A 20,724-nucleotide genomic window follows, 5' to 3' on the forward strand; every position below is an offset into this window, starting at 1 on the left:
AGTAAGGAGCGACATTAAAACTTAAAACGAACAGAAATTACTCCATTTATGAAATGGGTTGTCCCCTCCTCAACGCCTCGTTCTTTACGCTAAAGTTTTTAATTATTTGAAAAAGTATAATTGTGGCAAAGAGTCAAACTTTAGTGTAAAGAGCGAGGGATTGCGGAGGGGACAACCCATTTCATACACGGAGTAATTTCTGTTCGTTTTAAGTTTTAATGTCGCTCCTTACTTCTAGTTAAAAAAATTAGTTTTTTTTTATTTAATATCTGAACGTTTTTGAATTAATGTATGTTTGATTTTGGCTCTCCACACATAAATTATTAAAATGAAATTATGCATATTAATTATTTTTTTTTGGCTAAATGGCTTTCTCTTAGTTTTGATCAGACGATTTTGAGAAATAAAGGTTGGGGAAGGAGGCTTAGTTGCCCTCCAATTTTTCGGTTGCTTAAAAGGCAACTAGAACTTTTAATTTTTAACGAACGTTTTTATTGGTAAAAAATATACGTAACTTAAGAATTAACTTACGTAACAAACTTTTATATTCTTATATTTGTATTATGTGTACGAGGGGGTTTGTACCCTAGTTAATACCTCGCTCTTTGCACTAAATCATAAGTTTTGTCCCAATTCTTTAAGAATGACCCCTGAATCAGAAAGGCCGTAGAATAAATAATTGAAATTACTAAAAATACTTTAGCATAAAGAGCGATGTATTTATCTCCTTCTAAATACCTCGCTCTTTATACTAAAGTATTTTTAGAACCCCTCATATGCGTAATAATCTCTGTTCGTTTTAAGTTTCAGTGCTACTCCTTACTTTCAATTGAAAAAAGTTTTCATGTTTATTTTTTCATTGTTTTTTTTATAGTAATGCTAGAAAATCCTGCGCCCTTTTCATTGAATTTTTTTCCCTCATGACATATTCATCCAAGGAAAGATCCTCCCACATGGCCCCCTCCCCTCAAATCAACCCCCAAACCAAAAAAATCTCCCTGAAAACGTCTGTACGCTTCCCAATAACTATTACTGTATGTAAACACTGGTCAAAGTTTGTAACTTGCAGCCCCTCCCTTGGGGTTTGTGGGGGTAAAGTCATTCCCAAAGACAGAGTTATTATGGTTTTCGACTATGCGGAAAAAAATGGCTATCTCAAAATTTTGATCCGTTGACTTTGGGAAAAAAAATTAGCGTGGGAGAAGGCCTAGGTGCCTCCAATTTTTTGGTCACTTAAAAAGGGCGCTAGAACTTTTCATTTCTGTTAGAATGAACCCTCTTGATACATTCTAGGACCACTTGGTCGATACGATGACCCCTTGCAAACCTTGAATCTTTGCACTATTTTTTTTTAATTACTGAAATCCATTTTCAATTTATTGAGGTATAAACTTTTCAATTTTATCATTGAAGTCAATTTATCGAGGAATAGAATTATGGAATAATAATGGTAAGACAATTAATGACATAACAAGGTTTGAAGAATTTAACAATAAAGCTAAGGAAAAAATTTATTCTAATGATAAATGTATTAAATTGGCTTTGCAAGTTCATGGGCAGGCTAGAAGATTTAGTTGGATAACTTTGTTTTTCATGCATTATATATATGTGTGCATTTTGTTAAGTTTTATTTTTAATAATAAATTTAACTAATAACAATAATAATGATAGTAATCAGATAAAAACCTTGGTATAATAAAAACAAAATAAAAGTAATAAAAAAACAAGATAAAACCAATGTTAAACGAAGAATAAACGAATAGAGGGTAAAATAAACACAGAAGAGATGAGATAGCAAAATCTTTTTTTATAAGTCTCTGATTGAAAAACATATTAAAGTACCATTTGAATACATATTTTTGCCTTGATTGAAATACCTTGAACTTAAATCCCATCATGGACGCTCCCAAGGATGGTACTTTTTCCTCCACACTCACAAAGACGTGTCAAAAAGTGAAATCCCACCAATACTTCAAAAAAAAAAAAATTCAGATTTTTTATTCTATATTAGAAAACATGTTCATAGTAAGAAAATTAGCTTTGAATCAAACCATTGAGAAATTACTGCAGTAAGAATGCACTGAGCTGTATATGCCAATGTTAGGCTCCATCTTTGAGGGTCATTTTGTCCAAATTTTTCAACGGGTCAGAATTGTTATTTTACACATAAAAAATAATCGAATTGTAAAGCTGAGACCTACATACACATCTAGATGGCATTTAAGTTATGAATAAGAACGAAAAAACACCTTTCACAAAATCCGTGTCGTTATGGATAAACATGTTCACTCCATTTTTTTCCGAAATAAATTTTTGAGTGCCGTCTAGAGTTATTTCTTTTCTGCGTTGATTGGTATGTTCAACAAGTTTTTTAGTCCATTAGCGCCGAAGCTAGAGAATTTGCAATTACGTTCCCATTTCAGCCAGTTGTAATTAAGCATAAACGTGTTCGGTCCATATAAACCGAACCACCTCCCCGGAATGAGTAGAGAATATAAACCGGAATGGATCAGAATTTCAGAACCTGAATGGACCCGGTTCGGAATGTGAGCCAGAATAAGAACCTGTCTTCAATAGTGATGAACAAATGCTGGCACCTTTTTTTCCAAGAATATGTGGCTATTGAAGCGTCTGAAGGAACAGGACTTAAAAATAACCCAGCTGTAGTGCTCACCCTGGCAAAGAATCGAGAAAGCAAAGAGAAGAGGAAAGTAAACGAAAGGTATCACTTGTGCGAAGAGAAAGAAACTTAAGTATTCAGGAAAGGAGTACACATGCTATAGATACAAAAATCACGACAGCAGAAATTTTGAGAGTCTAAAAGACTGTAGACTATAGTGTAAGCAAAGAATAGTGTAAGCATAGGATAATACCCGAAGATATTTTTTCACGTTGTTCAGGGACAGTGCAGAAAAAACAACAATATCTCATATCATTTATCTAAAAGCAGGTTTCAATTTGTTCAAGAAAGAGAGAACAGAACATCAGAAAATGCCCACTAATTTTCGTATGACCTAGGTAAAAACAAAAGGTTTGCAAAAAGTGTTTTATGACAACTTTTTACTTGACGAAAAAAGAGAGTTGAGAAGTATACAATCTAAAGGCTGAGAAAAAGATATAATATCTTCTAATCCTCCAGGAGAAGCAATTAATAAAATGTCTTCAGAAAATGTGGAAGAAATACCAGCAAAGGATTCTTGAGGCATAGGCGAAAAATCTGTAATACAAGAAAAATCTGCCATCAATGACGAGGCCGAAGAAGCAACCAGAACAGAAAAAGACACTTCGGCTTTCATTAAGGATTGCCATTCAAAAGGGAAAGAAATAGTATCAGCAAATATTAAGGAAGAAAACAGGAGGTCTGGTGCATTGGCCTGCAGCAGTTCTTACCGACATCAGATATTAAAATGATACTTATTTTCCTTAAATGGCAGCCCTACAATCTCTCAGTTCGTGTTATATCTCATAATGAAACACTGTTCTAAAACTACCTCTAGCAAAAAGCAATAGGAGACAAGTGAGGGAGCAAGTCAGTGAAGGGGGCCTCATGTATGTTCCTCAGCCCCTCTGATCTTCCTGAGTCTTATAAACTGTGATACTTCATTCTGACATCTGTGGCTCTCAAAACAGAATTTTCTGAAGTTTAAGATAAATTCTTAAGATGAAGAGCTGTTTCAAGTAGTGGGTTTGCGGAAAAGAGGAAAAACAATAACAAAAGTGCTGAGACCCAAATATTCAAATGGGAGATCAATCAGCAAATCTAAATACCATGATCTTTTGTCGCTGCTGCCACTACTTGATAAAAAGTATCATCCTTTTGTAAGAACCTACGGACGACACTTCCCCAGTAGACTTCGTGACTGAAGAATCAGAGCCCCTAGAAGTGCAATGAGGCTGCTACTTCTTGTTCTTGTTCTTTATACTTTCCGGCATTTTACTATAGATTTTGGCTTATATGTATATATGTTCTTTTATTTCTGCTAAAATGACGAGGCAAAAAAAGAACTCGATATTGATTTCTGGTTTTTGCCAAGTTCTTACTTTTGTTTATCAAAAAGGATAAATTTTTTTTTCAATTTCTGGCAAAATTACATTATGCTTAAAGGTGTTCATTCCATTTCCCAAAAAAACTATAAGCAATAGACAAAATTACAACATTACCACAGGAAAAAGCAGGCGAAGTTTGCCAAGATAATTGTTTTAAAAACACCTTTCAACTATATTCCAGTTTTCAGGAATTTTTTTAATGTGCATTTTTCTCTACTATAAATTTTGAAAAAAGGGGACTGAGTGCGCTTAAGTTTAGCAGTAAGGAAATTAAGGACAGAAAAACACCTTCCACTATGTTAAGGACAAAGAAGCATCGTGTTTCTTAGATTTAAATGCTCGTATACTTCTAGCACCAATATGTTATCAATTCTTAACTTCAAAAATATTGATGTCTTCATATTCGACTAAATATGGAAATCTAGGTTAAGAGCTGTTGTTGATGACAGCAATGCACTTCAAAGACTGGCAAACCCACACAAGTTTGTATCAAGGAGGAGTGCAAAGTAGAAAAAAGACAAAATCCTGTGAACTACCGAACATACATTTAAGATTAGGAGGTAAAAGAAGAAGTCATGGTATTTCGGGGAAGTGGGGAGTACGAGACAAAGACTTCCCGTAGGTACCAGTGCAGGGATGCTTAACATATGAGCAGAGTCATTTTGTATTTTGGATAGTTGCTTTGACTTTTGATTTACGAATTCATGTGACAGTTTGAACCTTCAAACCTTAGTAATTCAGGTCATCAATTATACGTAAAAGTCAAAGGCTTCTTGCAACCTTATTATTCATTCCTTGATTTAAACCCTTCTGAACCTGTCTTAAATTCTTAAGTGGTTTCCACAGTAATGCATGTAATTTTTTTTTCTTTTCAAATTTTTTGTAGGCTATAAGCGACGATCCAAAAAATTTTCCAACTTATATTATTCGACAAGGGCCTGTTGAGAAATTCACAATAGACCCATTAACAGGAACCATTAGGACCAAAGAAGGGCTTGATTTTGAGGAACACGAACAGCATGTGTTGATCATTGGTACTAGAGAAAATGAAGCAATTTCAGATGCTGAGGCAACAACTAAAGTTCTAATTTATGTCCAGGTTTGTGTTCAGTTTTGCTTTTGTCCTTTTGTTTTATCTAGTGACATAAATCCAAGGCAAGTTAACATAAAGTAACCATAATAGGATACATTGATGTTATGACAGATGTATTCAACAACAACTAATTCAGCAATATGTTTAATTAATAGTAAACAAATTACTTGCAGGGAGAAATAAAATGATAAGAAAAAAAAAGCACTCACGTTGAAAAAAGCTGACAAACTCGAACAGTAGCCCACCACTGATTACCTGCAGAAAAACAAGTCAGAACGAAGGGTTATGCTTGGAAATATCCATCCCACGGGAGTATTAGAAAATCATAAATAATAAATTTAAACGAATCTAAAAACTAAAAGTTTTACCATTTTCCTGAAGGTACCAAAAAAAGCTATACTTTTTAGCTGATTAAGGCAGAATATGATGCGGTCAGAAGGTTGAAGTCCAATCTGACAGACGGAGTGAATGGAATTAGAATACTGCCAAAATTATGAATATGATAAATAGAATGTTCAGAGAAACTAGTTCTTGCAGGAACATCGTACATATTCTAAGAAAAATAGAAGACCAAAAACCTGAAACAAGATGTCAGATAAATAAGAAGAAGGTTGAAGAAAGAGGCAAACTGTCAAGTAAAAAGTAAATTAAGGAACTAGAAGATCACGGTAAATTTGCAAATTTTGCCGTCAATTCAAGCTCTTGCGATTTCAAAAAAAAATCTCAAGAAAAAGGTTTAGTGATTTGAAATATCCGCAGCTGTAAGACTCGTGTGAGTACGATAAACCATTTATTGACATACGGACGAAAAAGGGTTACTTTATAAAAACTAGGGGAGACGTTGGTAATAATTTGGATTTAAAATTAGCCTAGATAAAAACTAATTTAAATAATTTTAAGTTATATTCACCTAGATAAAAATAAATATTCAGCCACACCCTGATCTTTGAATATTTTTTCTGGTAAAAATATATTACTGTGAAACGCATGAAGCCCGTTTTTGTTCGGTTGAAGAAAATGAAAAGTTTAATGTACGTTCTTTTTTTTTGTAGCAAAACAGTATTCTTTTATTTGAATTATTTAAAATAAAAACAAAATAAGTTCCAAAAAAAATCTAAGAAAATAAATTAAATTTAAATGATTAATTAAGTCTAATTTAAATCAAACAGAAATTATCACAAATCAAAGTGAGGCAAGACCCTCCTTGATATAAGTGGACTTAAAAGTTTCTAAAGGATAGCTTGTCATTTGCGTTTTGATGAAAAAAATTCAATCAGTAGAAGAACTTTATTAGAAGGAATTCTTACTATTTTTTCTCATAGGTAGAAATAACATTAAAAACGGAGCATTCCCTTTTTTTGCTGTTTCCGCTCTTGAAACTGGAAAAGTATTTCCTGGCTTTTGTGCTAAGACTGTATAAAGAATCTTATTTTGCGGAGACTCCAAATCAGTGTTTTGCAATGTGCTGTGCAAAGCGTAGTTTAATTTTGCCTGATAATTAAAATAGATGATTTCAATTGCAATGCCCTTGATATACTTATTTATCCTAGCTATTCTCCTTATCTAATTCTCCCCGCTTGCCGGTCGCTATTTATAGCTATTTGTGAATTGTTCATGTTGGGCTGTTAGGTTCTTGGACATGACAGCAACTGATCTTTTTGCTACTAAAATCAATTGTCACCAATCTTCCCAGACTTTTTTTTCCTTGAGGACGAAAATACATGTTGGCATCATAGGATAGGATTCATCATAATCATGGATAGGATTATAGTCAAAGACAATGTTCTTCTAATTAGACACACATGGTATCAGACAAAATCGAAGGAAAAACGCATGGAATGAGCTTCATATTCGGATGAACCATTTTTGAGATAAAGCATTAATCTGGTAAGCTGAAAGTGAATCAGCCACATCATTTTTCTTGTTAATCCAAGAAATTAAACACTTTTTATTGTTTGTTCGTGGCCCTGATGAGAGTTAACACCCATGTTATATGCTTTCACTTATTAATACTCTGTGCTATCAATGAGCTAAAATACAATTTTCCAGAAATATGTATACTTTTCTACTAAAGGATGCTTTGCCTGATGATGCTTAGGTGGTTTTAGGAAAGAGAAAGTCTGTAAAGAATCAAATTAGAGAGGTAGATATTAAAGTTTCTATCATTAGAGAGCGCTCTTCGCAATTATTACTTAGCTGATAAATGGGACACAAATCGAATAAAAATTAGAGTGGCTGATAAGCTATAAAAGGAGATATGGAAAAAAACATGAAGGAAAGGAAATTGAAAGGACAGCTGTTGAAAGGGAAGATAACGCTACAAAGAATAATCCACAATTCATGTATGTTAATATTAAGAAACTAGGTGGCTAAAAACGTAAAGAATCAGAAATAGTCAAGGAAAAGAGACAAATTCACGCTCATCACGAAGATAAAATTAAGAGTTTTGGAAGATCCCTTCCTGTCAATACTGGATCGTGGTGAAGCCTTCAGTACGAACCCCTAAGAAAGTGAATATTGGTGACGTGGGTTTGTGATGGGAGGATAAGATGACATCAAACTTGAAGTATGGAGATAATTTTGGATTAATTGGGAATAATAAACAATCTTGTTGGTGATAGACATAGTAAATAAGCTTCAAAACTTGAACTCCAGAAGAGTGAATGGAATACAAAATATATTCGAGTGGAGATGTCGGAAAGGGTGAGGGTGCTATGAAAGTAGGTGATGGAATGGCTGAACAAACAAATAAGTTTCTTTGCTTGGGCCGTTTTACAACCGACGAGTTTATACTAACAGCGGAAGCATTTTTAGATCCAAATGTAGAGCCTCAAATGTTTTCCGAACTTAAGCCTCCAGACGGATTTCTCAGTTATCCTTCAAATTCTAAAGGCTTATATAACTTATATATTTTCCTATATATTTAATTTGTTGTTTAAAATTTAATTAACCAAGTTTAACGTCTAAAATATATCTGAAAAAAAAATACATGTTGACTTTCCTTAAGGGTTGAAACCTTCAGCGCTGCTAGAAGCTTACTCTGTGTAGGGTGCGTTGCTAATAATCAGACTGTTTAATTTAAACATATTTTATTTTAGGATCGCAATGATAATGCTCCTGTTTTTGTAAACATTCCACGCCCTATTCGCTTACCTTCAACTGTCCCCGTTGGACATGTTGTGTCAACTGTGGAGGCCAAAGATGCTGATTCATATGCCCCTGCCAACATTGTCAGATATGAGATATTAGGCTCTAGTAAGCAAGTATTCTCAATTGACGAAATAAGAGGAGTCATTCAGGTTGCAGAAGATTTAAACAAGAGACAAGAGACAGAATATGTTGTATGTATAATTTTAAATCGCTTCTCTAATTTCCGTTCTGATAAATTTCTGAATAAGCTTGAACTTCAATCCATGAAATAAAACACCTCATATATATATATATATATATATATATATATATATATATATATATATATATATATATATATATATATATCTCTATATATATAAAAATAAGTTGTCTGTGTGTGTGTGTGTCTGTCGAGTGACGTCATGTTTGTGTGTCGACTGACGTCATGTTTTCGACTGACGAAATTACAGACCGGGACATCGGGACACAAATGACGACCGGGACACCGGCACATAGGGAATATAATTGACGACACTCAAAGAGAAAGCGACCGGGACACAAGTAATGTTCGATTAGCAATCACCATCAACAAAGCAATGAAAATCTAAAGAAGAAAAAGAGAACTTAGAGAGGGAAAAGGTTCTTGCCTATCATTCAGTAATTACGGAAATCTGAAAGCAGGATGGCGTGCAGCGTAGGTCAAAACCACTCGATAAACATTCCAACCTGCCTCAAAGATATCAACTACATGGAAAACAAATTTTATAAAAAGAAAACTTTTTTGAAAGAATAACAAAATGATGATTCAAATAAAAACATACAAAAGTTATATACAGGCATCTAAGTGTATCACCGTTTTATTGAAGGTACCAAGCGAGTGACACTTCGAGCCGACTCGGGTAATTCATTCTAAATAATCTGGTATTCAGTCAGAGGGTTAAAATCTTATTTTACTGATGGATTAAGAGGATTTTGAATCTTACTTTAGTTACAGAGATGATATAAATTGGTGAGATAATAATTTTCGTCCAACAACGAATTGTTATGTGTAAAAGAATCTTTCGTTTTGTGTATGTATCAAATTTGACAGAAAATTTTAGCTAAATATCTTGGGGTCATTTTAAGTAAAAATTATCCTTTTAAAGAGCATATTGTCTGCATTTTTTTTATATAATACTTTGAGAATGTTTTTTTCTGTACAAATTCGTAGCTTTCCTACTATATTTCGGTGTGGGGATGTACGATCCACTTGGTAATAAAAACTGTCTAGATTCCACAGAATAAAGCTATGGAATATATTTATTCATAAAATTATTTTTCTTAAAATCCTTGAAGCAGGTGAACTTATTAAATGTACTTAACTTCACGAGGTTTGAATCGTATTTGGTTTTGTTTTATTTTAAAATAATAAACCGTCAGATTCTTGTCATAGTTTGTTTAGTTACTCATCTTTTCACCGCGATTACCGTAAATCTAGTTACAACTTTGAACAGATCCTAATTGGGTTCCGTTCGAATATTAACACTTGTTTTTAAATTTGACGTGCAGGGACGTTTGACATCCAGGATTTTTTTTGGGGGGTTGGGGAACAAAAAAAAATTCTTTAAAAAAAATAATTTTCTGTCTCTCAAAGTGATCATCTTTCAGTCCTTGGTCTTTTTTTACCTTTTCGCTGACGACGATTGGGGCAAAGTCCTTGCCAAAGTCCATTTAATAGCATTGCGCAAATCACTCAAGAGTGGTGATAGAATTTTACCATATACCTTGTTTCAGATAGAAGTGAGGGCTTATGATATGGGTGATCCCCAGATGTCGTCAACAGCTTCTATTACAGTTATAGTTGATCGCATTGGGACAGTCAGCCCAGAAGCTGGGATGGGCTTTGCAGAGACTATTCATTCTGCTTCAATATTAGAAGACGCAGAAGCTAATACTTTAATCAGAACTTTGGTGATTACCAACAAGCCTCCTGAGGTGTCACAGATTTCTTGTGAAGTGATTGAGGGGAATTCTGAAGGTTTGAATGTTTCTAAATTTTAGTTAAATCTTGTAAGTTAAATGTATTTCCAAAAATTTTGGGCCGTAACAAAGATAGTAGGAATCTCAATGGTTTAATTAAGGGGTTTATTTAGCTTATTTTAGATGTTATATGTCTAAACAATGCAAAAATAATAGTTAGCGAGAGAGAGAAAAAGAATAAATAAAAGCAGTAGATTTTTTTTTTTTTTTTTTTTTTTTTTTTTTTTTTTTTTTTTTTTTTGATGAATACTCTGTAATCCACAATTAGAGTATTCGGCTATTACTATTATTACTATATTACTAGTACTATAATATTACTAATACATTATGTTACTACTACAAGTAACTATTATTGTAAGCAGAATTTAAGTTACTAACTTTATGTGTGTGTGGGGGGGGGGGGGTAACATTTCCGTAATGTGGCAAAATATGGAATTTTAATCTATCGTCTAAGTGTGACTTTTAAGAAACAATTTATTTGAAATGTAAAACATGGTATTTCTCGTTGTAAACCACCTATAAGTTAATGCCCCATATATGCAGAATAATTTTTGTTCGTTTTAAAGTTTAGTGTCACCATTGATTTTTTTATTAGTTTCATAAAAGGAAGAAGAAATTTTTGATAGCCTCAAAACACAAAAATATTTTATTTTTACCTACGCAATTTTTTAACATAAATTTTCTAACCTTATTGTTGTTTTTTACTAATGTTCATTTCTCTGGGTCTCAAGTAAAGATTTAAGCTGAAGATATGAGTTTTTTTTCCTTTTTAGTAAAATAGTAATTTTTCTACTTTTTGTTTTGTACATATGGAAATTTGTGTGTTATGTTTATGACTTGCCAAATAAATAGACAAATAGGTGACATAGCACACTATTTTCAAGAAAAAAATCTTCGAATAGGATGCCGAGCGCTGTTTATTTCCTTTAGAAGGAGAGAGAGAGCTAGAATCAGATGCCCCGATGCTTACAATGAAAGTTTGTTATAAAATATTGTGTATGTTTTAACTGAATTTAAAATCCAATTGTGAACAGAACGGCTTAGAAGGAAAGAGTTAGTGACTTTTTGTTCATGGAAAAATTTGACTTTCTTAGAAGGAAAGATTTTAAAAACCCAGGTGATCTTCAAGATAATAAACCTATATAACTAAGGTATTTATAGACAAAGGATTAATGCACAATTGCATTCTAATTTCTTCTCTTATTTTCCTAGCCATCTTAGAAAGAATTCGTATTGTAACTTTGCCCATCGTCTTAGCTAATTATTACTAAATCCTTTTTCTCTGTTTAGGTCTATTTTATGCTAAAACAAACTTTGAAGGAAATTGTGAGCTTCGGCTTTCTAGACCTGGCCTGGATCATGAACAGAAAATTGCTTATACCGTTATTATAAGATTATCAACATCATTTGGCTTGGTTGGAAGAGGCAAAACAACTGCTAGGGTAAATTCATTATTATTTCATTGTAGCGGGTTACCAGCAATTCGCATGTATGTGAGTCCGCTTCTATTCCGTTGATCCCAAATTAATCCCTAATTATTCTAAACCCTATTAATAATCGACAGTTCTCTCTTCATCAGTTGAAAAACAACCCTATTCCATAGCAGCCTTGTATATTCCTTAATTTTGTTAAGCGTTCCTATATATGAAAGGGCTCATGTGGGTAATGAGACAGATTGGATACCTTATAAGAAATGAGAGAATATACTCAAGGAAAACAGCAAAAAGTGTAACTGGCTCGCACCATTCGAAATTTTAAGTGTAATGCGTAAAGTATGGGACATAATCATTTCTGCTCTTCGTAGAGGGGTAATTAAATGTCTCAACAATCTTTGATTCTGAGATTCTGACTGAAAAATAGTAAAGTCGTCTGAGGCTCCTAATGTCCTCAATAGTTCTTTGCCCAATCAATCTTCCACCTCTCAAAGCCTGTAAGGATTATTGCTAGCTTGTCGGAGTCGTATGATTCTTTCTTTTGATTTGTTTGTCGCGGGATTGAATCTCAATAAGGTCTGCTAGAAACTCCGTCAATCCTTATTGCTTGCGAAATTCCCGTTCTAAAGAAAATTTTCCCTTTATTTCTGTGTATTTATGTATGTATTTATGCGACATTAAACACTCCAAAGATATCTAGAGACGGCTGAAACTTAAGAACTCCAACTTTAAAAGTCTGATGTCTATCTGGAGGAATAAGACTTATCAAAAACGCTTAAAGTGACGCCATTCTACTTGTTTATAACTCGCTTATATCACCATTTACGCTTGTGAATCTTGGACTCAAGAAACAGATCATCAGTATCGTATTGTTGCCTCTGAAACAAAATCATTGTGACGTGTTACCGGTATCACTTATGATGAAAGAATCTCCAACGTCAACTTTCTCTGTAATCTCAAGTTAAAACTAAACATCATTGACAGAATAGAACTGCAGTAGCTTAGAAGGCCTTCTCGACTTAGAAGCCCCCCCCCCCCTAAAGAGAAGGAATTACAACTTCGCATCATTTATCTTACTGCACCTTCTACGCTTGGAAGAGGATAGAAGTTTGTACAGGAGTTACATAAATAGACTGGTGAAGTATGTGGCCCCTAAACTACCTTCAAGGATGGATGGGACTTAAATCAAGTAACTCAAGTAAAGTACACGTGCTCCCATATATTGTTTTTGTACTTTAATCTCTACTCTGCATATTTTTATTGATAGTACTGAGTTTATTTGCGTTGGACTTCCTTAGGACTTGTGTGTTTCCCAGTTCTCTTCTCGGACCTTCTAAAAGAATTTGAAGTAGTTGATCGCGGAAACCTCTTATATGAAATCTTTATCATTCGGATCGCATTGCCCTTGAATGGCTTGATTCGTCTCTGTGCGACCGTTGCCAGAGGGCAATCATTGAAAACGGTGGTTTTAACCTTCATTATTAAAAAAGGGTCCCCACGGGGCTCTGCTTTCAGCCTTCTAGATTTCCTGCCCTAAATGATATATTTGATGATTTTAGTTCTGGAATTCATCTTCATCTATTTGCTGATGATTCTAGTCTGCCTCCAGCTTTGGCTCTGCCACTACTTGTGCCCAAAATGTTTCAAATAAAATGAGTGATTAGTGTTTCTCAGATAGCATAATTAGCAATCTGATGTTCAATTTTGAATTTTGAGCTCAGAGTTCTAATCTCCAGCCCCTACCCCTGGGTCTATGTATGTTTGTAGGAGTCAATCTCAACTAGAGAATAGGAAAAATATATTGATATCTTTGAATTTTGTTTTTTGTATACAGCCTTGATTCTTCTAAATTTTTTTCGAAGATCATGGATGATTAGAGCCACAATGAGTATTTTTCATAGTTTAACGTTGGTCGCTTATGTCTCAGTTTTTGAGACTTCATTTTAGTTATATTTAATATGTTCTCCTTTCTTCTAGATTGATGTCTTTGTTGTTGATGTAAATGATAATGCACCTGTATTTGTTTTTCCTCTGCCCGAAGGAAAGTATACGTACGGGAAATACTGGGGCGCCATTTTGCCGAACTGGAGGCCCGGAGCTCAAATTATGACGCTTACTGTATGTATTTTTATCCTTTAATTTCACTTTTATGGTTCTTTTGTTGAAATCAAAAGAGGTCTGGTACTTTCAAAATACAATAATTACTCCTGATACTGATACGTTTGTTTCTATTTTTGTGTGTGCCATAAGAAGAAATTTTTTTTTCTGCATGTAACAAATCCATTCAGTTCGGACAAAATATTCATAAATTAAGGCTATGTGTCTGATTATGCTTGCTGATGTTTGCTCAAATTACTCAATTTTTATCCATAATTGAATCATATTCAAGTTCTATAATTCAAATAACCTTTTAAAGCAGTTCCCAAGATTTATCAGCCCGGGCGTACAGGGAACGTTGTGGAGAGGGGGGCTTGGACCCGTCTATACCCTAATATTTTGAGGTTTTTCAGATTTCTGGGCACTTTTTCATTCAATTGCAGCTGATTTCCATCACCGATCACATTTTTCGGAACATAAGAGGCCATATGGTTCTTCATTTTCAATAAACTGCTGACTGACTTTAGATAAAGTCCTTCTATTAGATTTGATCCTTTATGTAAACATGTCATACAGATCGTGTCTCCTTTTATTTCTTGCCTTTTTTTAAGTTACCACTAGTGGTAACGTTAGTGGTAACGTTAGTGGTAACTAACGCTAAAACATCGTAGAGAGATGTCGAACGCCTCATTTGAAAGGAAATTGCTATACCTCATGCTTTTTCTAAGTAACAATACATAATATGAAATTTATTATACAAGATGATGTAACACACTTATCTTCCGACAAGAGATGATATAACACATATTTTGTTTGAAAAGTTACTTCTCTGTGTTTATGATGCCATACTTCAGTGGCCCAGCTCCCTTATTTCTTGTGGTTCTTTCTTTATTAGATTGTCACTAGTGGCCTAAGAAAAAATCAATCTGACTCTAAGCCCTTGCTTCAATTCTCAATCTTTACTGTAAACTATATACCATATCGGGATAAAGCTTTAGCCCTTTACTCATTGACTATAGTAAAGAACAAACCGGAGCGATTCAGACAGCAGAGTCACTCAAATAAGACATCTTACCTCAGAGAACCAACCTTTCAAAAATATGTATTGTTTTTCTTGTCAAAAGATATATGATATATCCTCTTATATATGAAGATGGTGTTTTTGTCGAATGTTATACCTTATCGTTGGTATAATGGTTTGTTACTTACAGAAAATAGAAAACTGGAAACTGGACATGTCAGTAAGAATTCTTAGTTTTGCATGGAATGTGAATTAACCAAAGAAGCTCTTAACCATCATTCTGATTCTGATAGAGCATTTCAGTAGCTGCTAAACTTCGGCAAAATGTATAAGGCCGTGTTTTATAGCAACTGTCATTTTCACTTGCCAATAGAGCTATGTACTTTCCGTTAGTTTACTGGTCTCATAGAACTATAGCGAAAAAGGAGACACTCAATTTTTTGTCACTTATCTTTGGGAGCTTATGTCTCAGAAGTACTTTCATAATGTGAGCTACTTTGATACTGAGTTTTTATTACAAAATTAAATCATATAATCTAAAGTGCATTCAGTGAAAAAACAAAACTGCTCTACTGATCTAAATATATCTGTGAAGTTCTATAAAGCTCGATAAATAAAGTTCTTCAATCAATTTAGCTTGAAATAACACCTAGAACTGATGTGTAGCTTAAATTAATATTTTGGTTGTGTGTTCCCTTATCACGCCCTTTGGGCGATATCAGCTAGTCTGATCTTGTAATCGTCTTTTAAACAATCTTTCTGAAAAGTGTGGTTTTAGGGAACGGTCTATGGTTTGTGATTATAAGCCTATATATTGTGCGTCCTTATTAAGATTTTATTCTGTTTTTTAGGCCCGTGATGAGGACAGTGGAAAATTTGGGGAAATAAATTACTACCTTGGCAACAATGATGGTAAAACGAATCTTCTAGATTTGGATTCCAAATCTGGAATAATATCTTTAAAGACTTCAATTGGAAATATCACTGCAGATTCTCTTCCAAGTAGATTTAATGTATATGCTAGAGATAATCCTGGCTCCAGCATGGGATTTCATGAAACCCCAATAACAGTCTATGTAAGACCTTTCTTCTTTTATTGAACTAATAAATTGTGTGCTAAACAAGCGTCTTAAGCCAATATATTTAGCAAACATATCCAAAATAAATCACATTTTCATCTAGTTTTTACTATCTTGTGTCTCTAAAATTCAAAGGATCCAATATCCTCCAGAAACTAATATTTTTTATAAAAAAAAAAGATATGTTTTCAAATAAATAGGAGTCTGGTAAAAAATTCCAAACCAGCTTTGTGCAACCTCCCTATTGATTCGTGCAAAGTTTTTGGAGTCTATGAACTTTTTTTTGATTGTATCCAAATTTAAACAACTGGATCGCAATTTTTGGTGATTTAAAGAGAAGGATATATTAAAATTATTAATTTTAAATTTTGTCCAAAGTCTCTGTTTTGTATGGAAAGGAGCCAATGACACAAAACGTTCAAGAACCTCATATGGAAATGAACAATGTACCCTGCTCAGTCACTTGACCAGTTCCGTAGTTTTAGGCTAATCACAGAATTCCTTCCTCTATGCTTGTTTGAGAAACTAAACTCTATTTATCAGAAATTTTTTGTTTCATAAGTTTTAAGAATGTTATCGATTTGTTATATTCGCTTGCTTGAAATCATATTATTTGCAGAAAGTAGAATGATTGGTTCAAAAATTTGTGCATGTATGAAAAATATGCTTTTCACACATAATTATGTTTCAGGCAAACATATAAATAGGGATTTTTGTAATAATTACTCATATTAATCCACTTCCATTTCATGCAAGGATCAAAAAAAGGTTTGCTGAGTTGTACATATCGTTGCATAGCTGTATCCGTTGATTGAAACATTTATCAAGATCAAATGTGAATTCCTTAACGTGCTCTTGTTTTATTAGTTTAAAAAAGAAATCTTTGAATAGTAAAGAGCGATTTCAAATCTTAAAATGAGCAAAAATTAGCTTTACATAATTATCAGAATTAAAGAAGAAACTACTTGGAATTAAGAAGAGAACTACAAAACGAGAAGAAATTACGATGAAATACGATGTCAAACTTAAAACAAACAGAAATTATCACACGTGAGTGGGACTCTAATACCCTTCTCAAATGTTGCCAAAGATTCCATGTTGCTTCTTCTTTTAAGTATGCTTCTGTCTGTTTGTTTATGTACTTTCTCCTCATTTATAGACTGATTAATGGATTGCTCAAATCCAATTCGCTCGAAACAGCAGCATATAACCAAAGCTCCCACATATTGTACGAAGATGTGAATTCTGTTTTTTTTTTTTTCTTTGTAGTTACTTCAATAAAATGCTTGAAAAGGCTGGTACTTGCTTGATGGGAATGAAAAAACTTCAGTAAAGTTGTCTAAGAGACAGAAATAGAAAAGTTTTAACAAAGCTATGTAAGAATCAAAATCTATATAAGAGGTAGTTAGTAAGAGGTGACTTGATCAAACAGTTCATGGCCGCGAACTGTAATTAAGGAGGAACTCGGCTCAATAGTAACCCAAACTATAAGAAACAGAAATTTGATGTTAAAAGATGTATCAAAAGAAATTGGCTTTATGCTGATTCCAAACAAGTACCCTTCATTGAGTTTAGTGTTACCAATCAAAAGCTACAAGCCTCAGAAAATTTGTCTGATTTTCAAAAAAGGAGGGAAACTTCCCTAAAAAGTCAAGGAATCTTTTTGAAAAATCCTACCATAAGATTCAGAGTATGGGAGAACCCTATTGTAGAGGTTTCAAGCTCCCATCTGCAAAGTTGTGGAACTTAGTAATTTTGTTTTGCCAGAAAAAAGATCAAGGATGCGTGTTTATTTATTTTTTTTCTAGGGGTGTTTGTATCCAACCAATGGTCCTAGAATCTCGAGAAAGGACTCACTCGAACGGAAATCAAAAGTTCGTGTGCCCTTTTTAAGTGACCAAAAAGATTATAGGGTAACTAACTCCCTCCGGCGCTCCTTTTTCCTAAAGTCGCCTGATCAAAATTTTGAGGCATCAATTTTCTTCGGTATAATTGAAAGGTCTATTATCTATACCCAAGATACGAAAGGTCCAATATATGTCCTATAACTATTGCATTTGTTATTGGGAAGTATACAGACATTTCTTTTTTTTTGGGGGGGGGGGGTATTTTAGGCTAGATGGGATTTTACACGGGGATATTTTCTGTGGTGAGGGAAGTTTCTGGGGGGAAATTTTACAGTGGAAGAATTTGCCTGAATCCTATACGAAATTCTTTTTGTTTGTTTTATTTTCTCTTTGGTGACTCAATTTTACGTGTGGCGATGTTGCGGGGCAATTGTCCAGAGGAAATGTTCAACGCGGTTGCAATTGTCTGCAGGATTTTTTCATGGAATTCTGCGGGAGAAGTTCTCCGTGGAATAATTTTGGGCGGGAGCTACGATCTAGGGTGGACTTATGGGGAAAATTTTCCACGGAGGGGTGGGGGATTTACGGCATGATTTAGAAAATCAGAAATTACAGTCTTTTTCAAATGAAAGTATTGTATGGGAACATTTTCAGGCAGAATCGTCCGCCAGAAATTGTCCAGATGAATGGGGAGAGGGTATTTCGTATGGGAAGAACTTTCCGTAGAAAAATTTTTCGTGGGAGGGGGGAAGTTTTTCATGGAGAGGGAGCTGGATTTCTCAACGACTCCTGAAATATAAGGTCCTCTTAATTAGAATAAGAAACTAAAAAGGTTTTAGCGTGAAGAACGAGGTATTTTGGAGTAGGCAATTGCCCTCATATACGGAATAATTTGGGTTTGTTTTATATTTTAATGTTGCTCCTTACTTTTAGTTGAAAAAAAACTTTGTATTTTTTATTTATGTTAAACTATGAAGATGTTAGTCGTTATTTGTCCGATGTGTTATGCGATGTGGTGACGATCTCAAATGAGTATTGCTAGATAAAAATATTTTGAATAGAATTTTTAGTTGGAAACCCTATAACCAGAGTTCCAGTCTTTATTTTATTTCTAGTTCGAACTAGTTGAAGCGTATCTTATATACTTCTAATATAAAATCAGTTTCAGGGGATTCAAATTAGTTTAATATGGAAAATTTTGCATCATCTTTAATGCTTGAAACTTATGTTTTATTTATTTTTAAGATTGGGGTGCTACAAAACCACCAAGAAATTGTGATGATTATTCGAGGAAGTCGCAAAGAACGAGTAGAAAAGGATAAGGAGAGAATACTTGAGATCTTGCAGACCCGACTGGGTCTGGCGGTGAGAATAGCAGCTATTAAAGAGCACGAGTTTTTGGATGATTCTGGGACAGTTATGAAAAATTCAGAGTCAACTGATATAATCTTCTACTGTATAGATTCAGATTTTGACAGGATTCTTCCAAGAGAGAATCCACAGATAGTTAAGTAAGTTTTATCTATAATTTTAATTTACGTTTTGTAAATTAGGAACTTTACAGGAAATCAAAAACCCATAGCCATGCAAAAAGATTGAAATCCTTGTTTAACTTTTATTTTAGCAAGATTTAGCATGTCCGTCTTTCTTTTAAATGTACCCATAATGGTAAAGAGGTTAAAAAACATGGCATTGAACCTTACAGTTCCTACCGGCTGTGCTGATATCCGTTTCGTGCAATAGGGGGCTGGGGCCAACCACACTGTGCTTTCACACACCCTTCCTGTATACCTTCCTCCAGATTTTTCCAGGTACCCATTTCGAGATGGGTCCACTCTGGCTGAGCTTACAGAGTCACGCCACTGACCTTCAACACAAATCAAATAATTGAGTACACTAGCATTTGAACCCTCACCCACTCGACAAAAAATCCTAAATCCAGCGCACCAATCCACTCGGCTAGGACGGCTATACCCATGAAGCCTCGGTTTTAAATCAAGCATTTGAATTGTCTTCCACTGGGGCTCCACAGAATATTTCACCCATTACTTGGGCATTTTCAGTCGTCCTGATGAAAATTGTTGCGGAGGGTTTGGAGTCTGTTATCTTGGATCGTAAGCCATCTGAAGGTAGTTAAAACTTTCTTCTTCTTCATATTTTAAAGTCAAGACAGACTGAGCCCTACCCTACAGGATTTTCATGGAATGATAATTGTTAAAACCCCCACTCTCCTGTAAAGTTTATTTTGGCACATTCTGATTCGCCACGAAAGATTTTAAATAGCAACAATTGTAATTACCTGCGACGCTTAACGACTTTTTTCGTGTGGAAGATGATGCTTCTACTCAGGGTTGCCAGTTCTAGCCGCCCCCTCATACCCGTAATTTTCTCCTTCTCCCCTGTTGTTCCTTGTTTTTTCTAAAACGATACTACTGCACAAAACAATTTCAGTTATTAATTTTTTGTATAGTCCTGCTAATTTATTATTAAAGACAAATAGGATTCAACATATAGCCGTCCCAACAAAAGTACTACACGAGAAGAATTTTGAATGAACCATGAAAACAACTATGATGCACGCCATAAAATGTTTATTTTCATCACAATCAACGTCGCCAATAATTTATTAGATGCACCTTTAATAAACATAAATAACTCATATGGAATAGCTTATATAACTCAAATAGGCCTGAATGATCTGATAATTCCTATGTCTGGATGTCTTATATTTAATACATATGTTAAAAGTTTTAACATAACAATTATTAAAAATTCAATTTTCAGTTGTTTATTATGATAGCTATTGAATCGAGGCCAGTATTTTAAAATTCAATCAGGTCAAAAAAAAATATCTTTGTGAAAAAGAGCCAAAATTATTTTTTAATGATTAAATAAAAGAAAAAAATGTCTTAAAAAAAAGCAAGATCTTGTAGAATTCTGCACAATTAGTAGAATT

At 34.0% G+C, this 20,724-nt stretch overlaps 1 protein-coding gene across 2 annotated transcripts in view; it reads left to right on the top strand.

Annotated features, from left to right (window-relative positions):
• LOC136036272 (cadherin-99C-like) overlaps positions 1 to 20,724 on the top strand; it is a 105,135-nt gene that overhangs the window by 63,252 nt on the left and 21,159 nt on the right. For both annotated transcript variants that reach the window (XM_065718412.1, XM_065718413.1), the window contains exons 8-14: positions 4,934 to 5,146; positions 8,239 to 8,481; positions 10,046 to 10,289; positions 11,582 to 11,733; positions 13,702 to 13,842; positions 15,694 to 15,918; positions 19,014 to 19,279. In XM_065718412.1, coding sequence (XP_065574484.1) covers positions 4,934 to 5,146; positions 8,239 to 8,481; positions 10,046 to 10,289; positions 11,582 to 11,733; positions 13,702 to 13,842; positions 15,694 to 15,918; positions 19,014 to 19,279 — 1,484 coding nt within the window. The remainder of the gene's footprint in view (positions 1 to 4,933; positions 5,147 to 8,238; positions 8,482 to 10,045; positions 10,290 to 11,581; positions 11,734 to 13,701; positions 13,843 to 15,693; positions 15,919 to 19,013; positions 19,280 to 20,724) is intronic.

The sequence above is a fragment of the Artemia franciscana genome, chromosome 15 (assembly GCF_032884065.1).
Source record: "Artemia franciscana chromosome 15, ASM3288406v1, whole genome shotgun sequence".
Lineage (NCBI taxonomy): Eukaryota > Metazoa > Arthropoda > Branchiopoda > Anostraca > Artemiidae > Artemia > Artemia franciscana.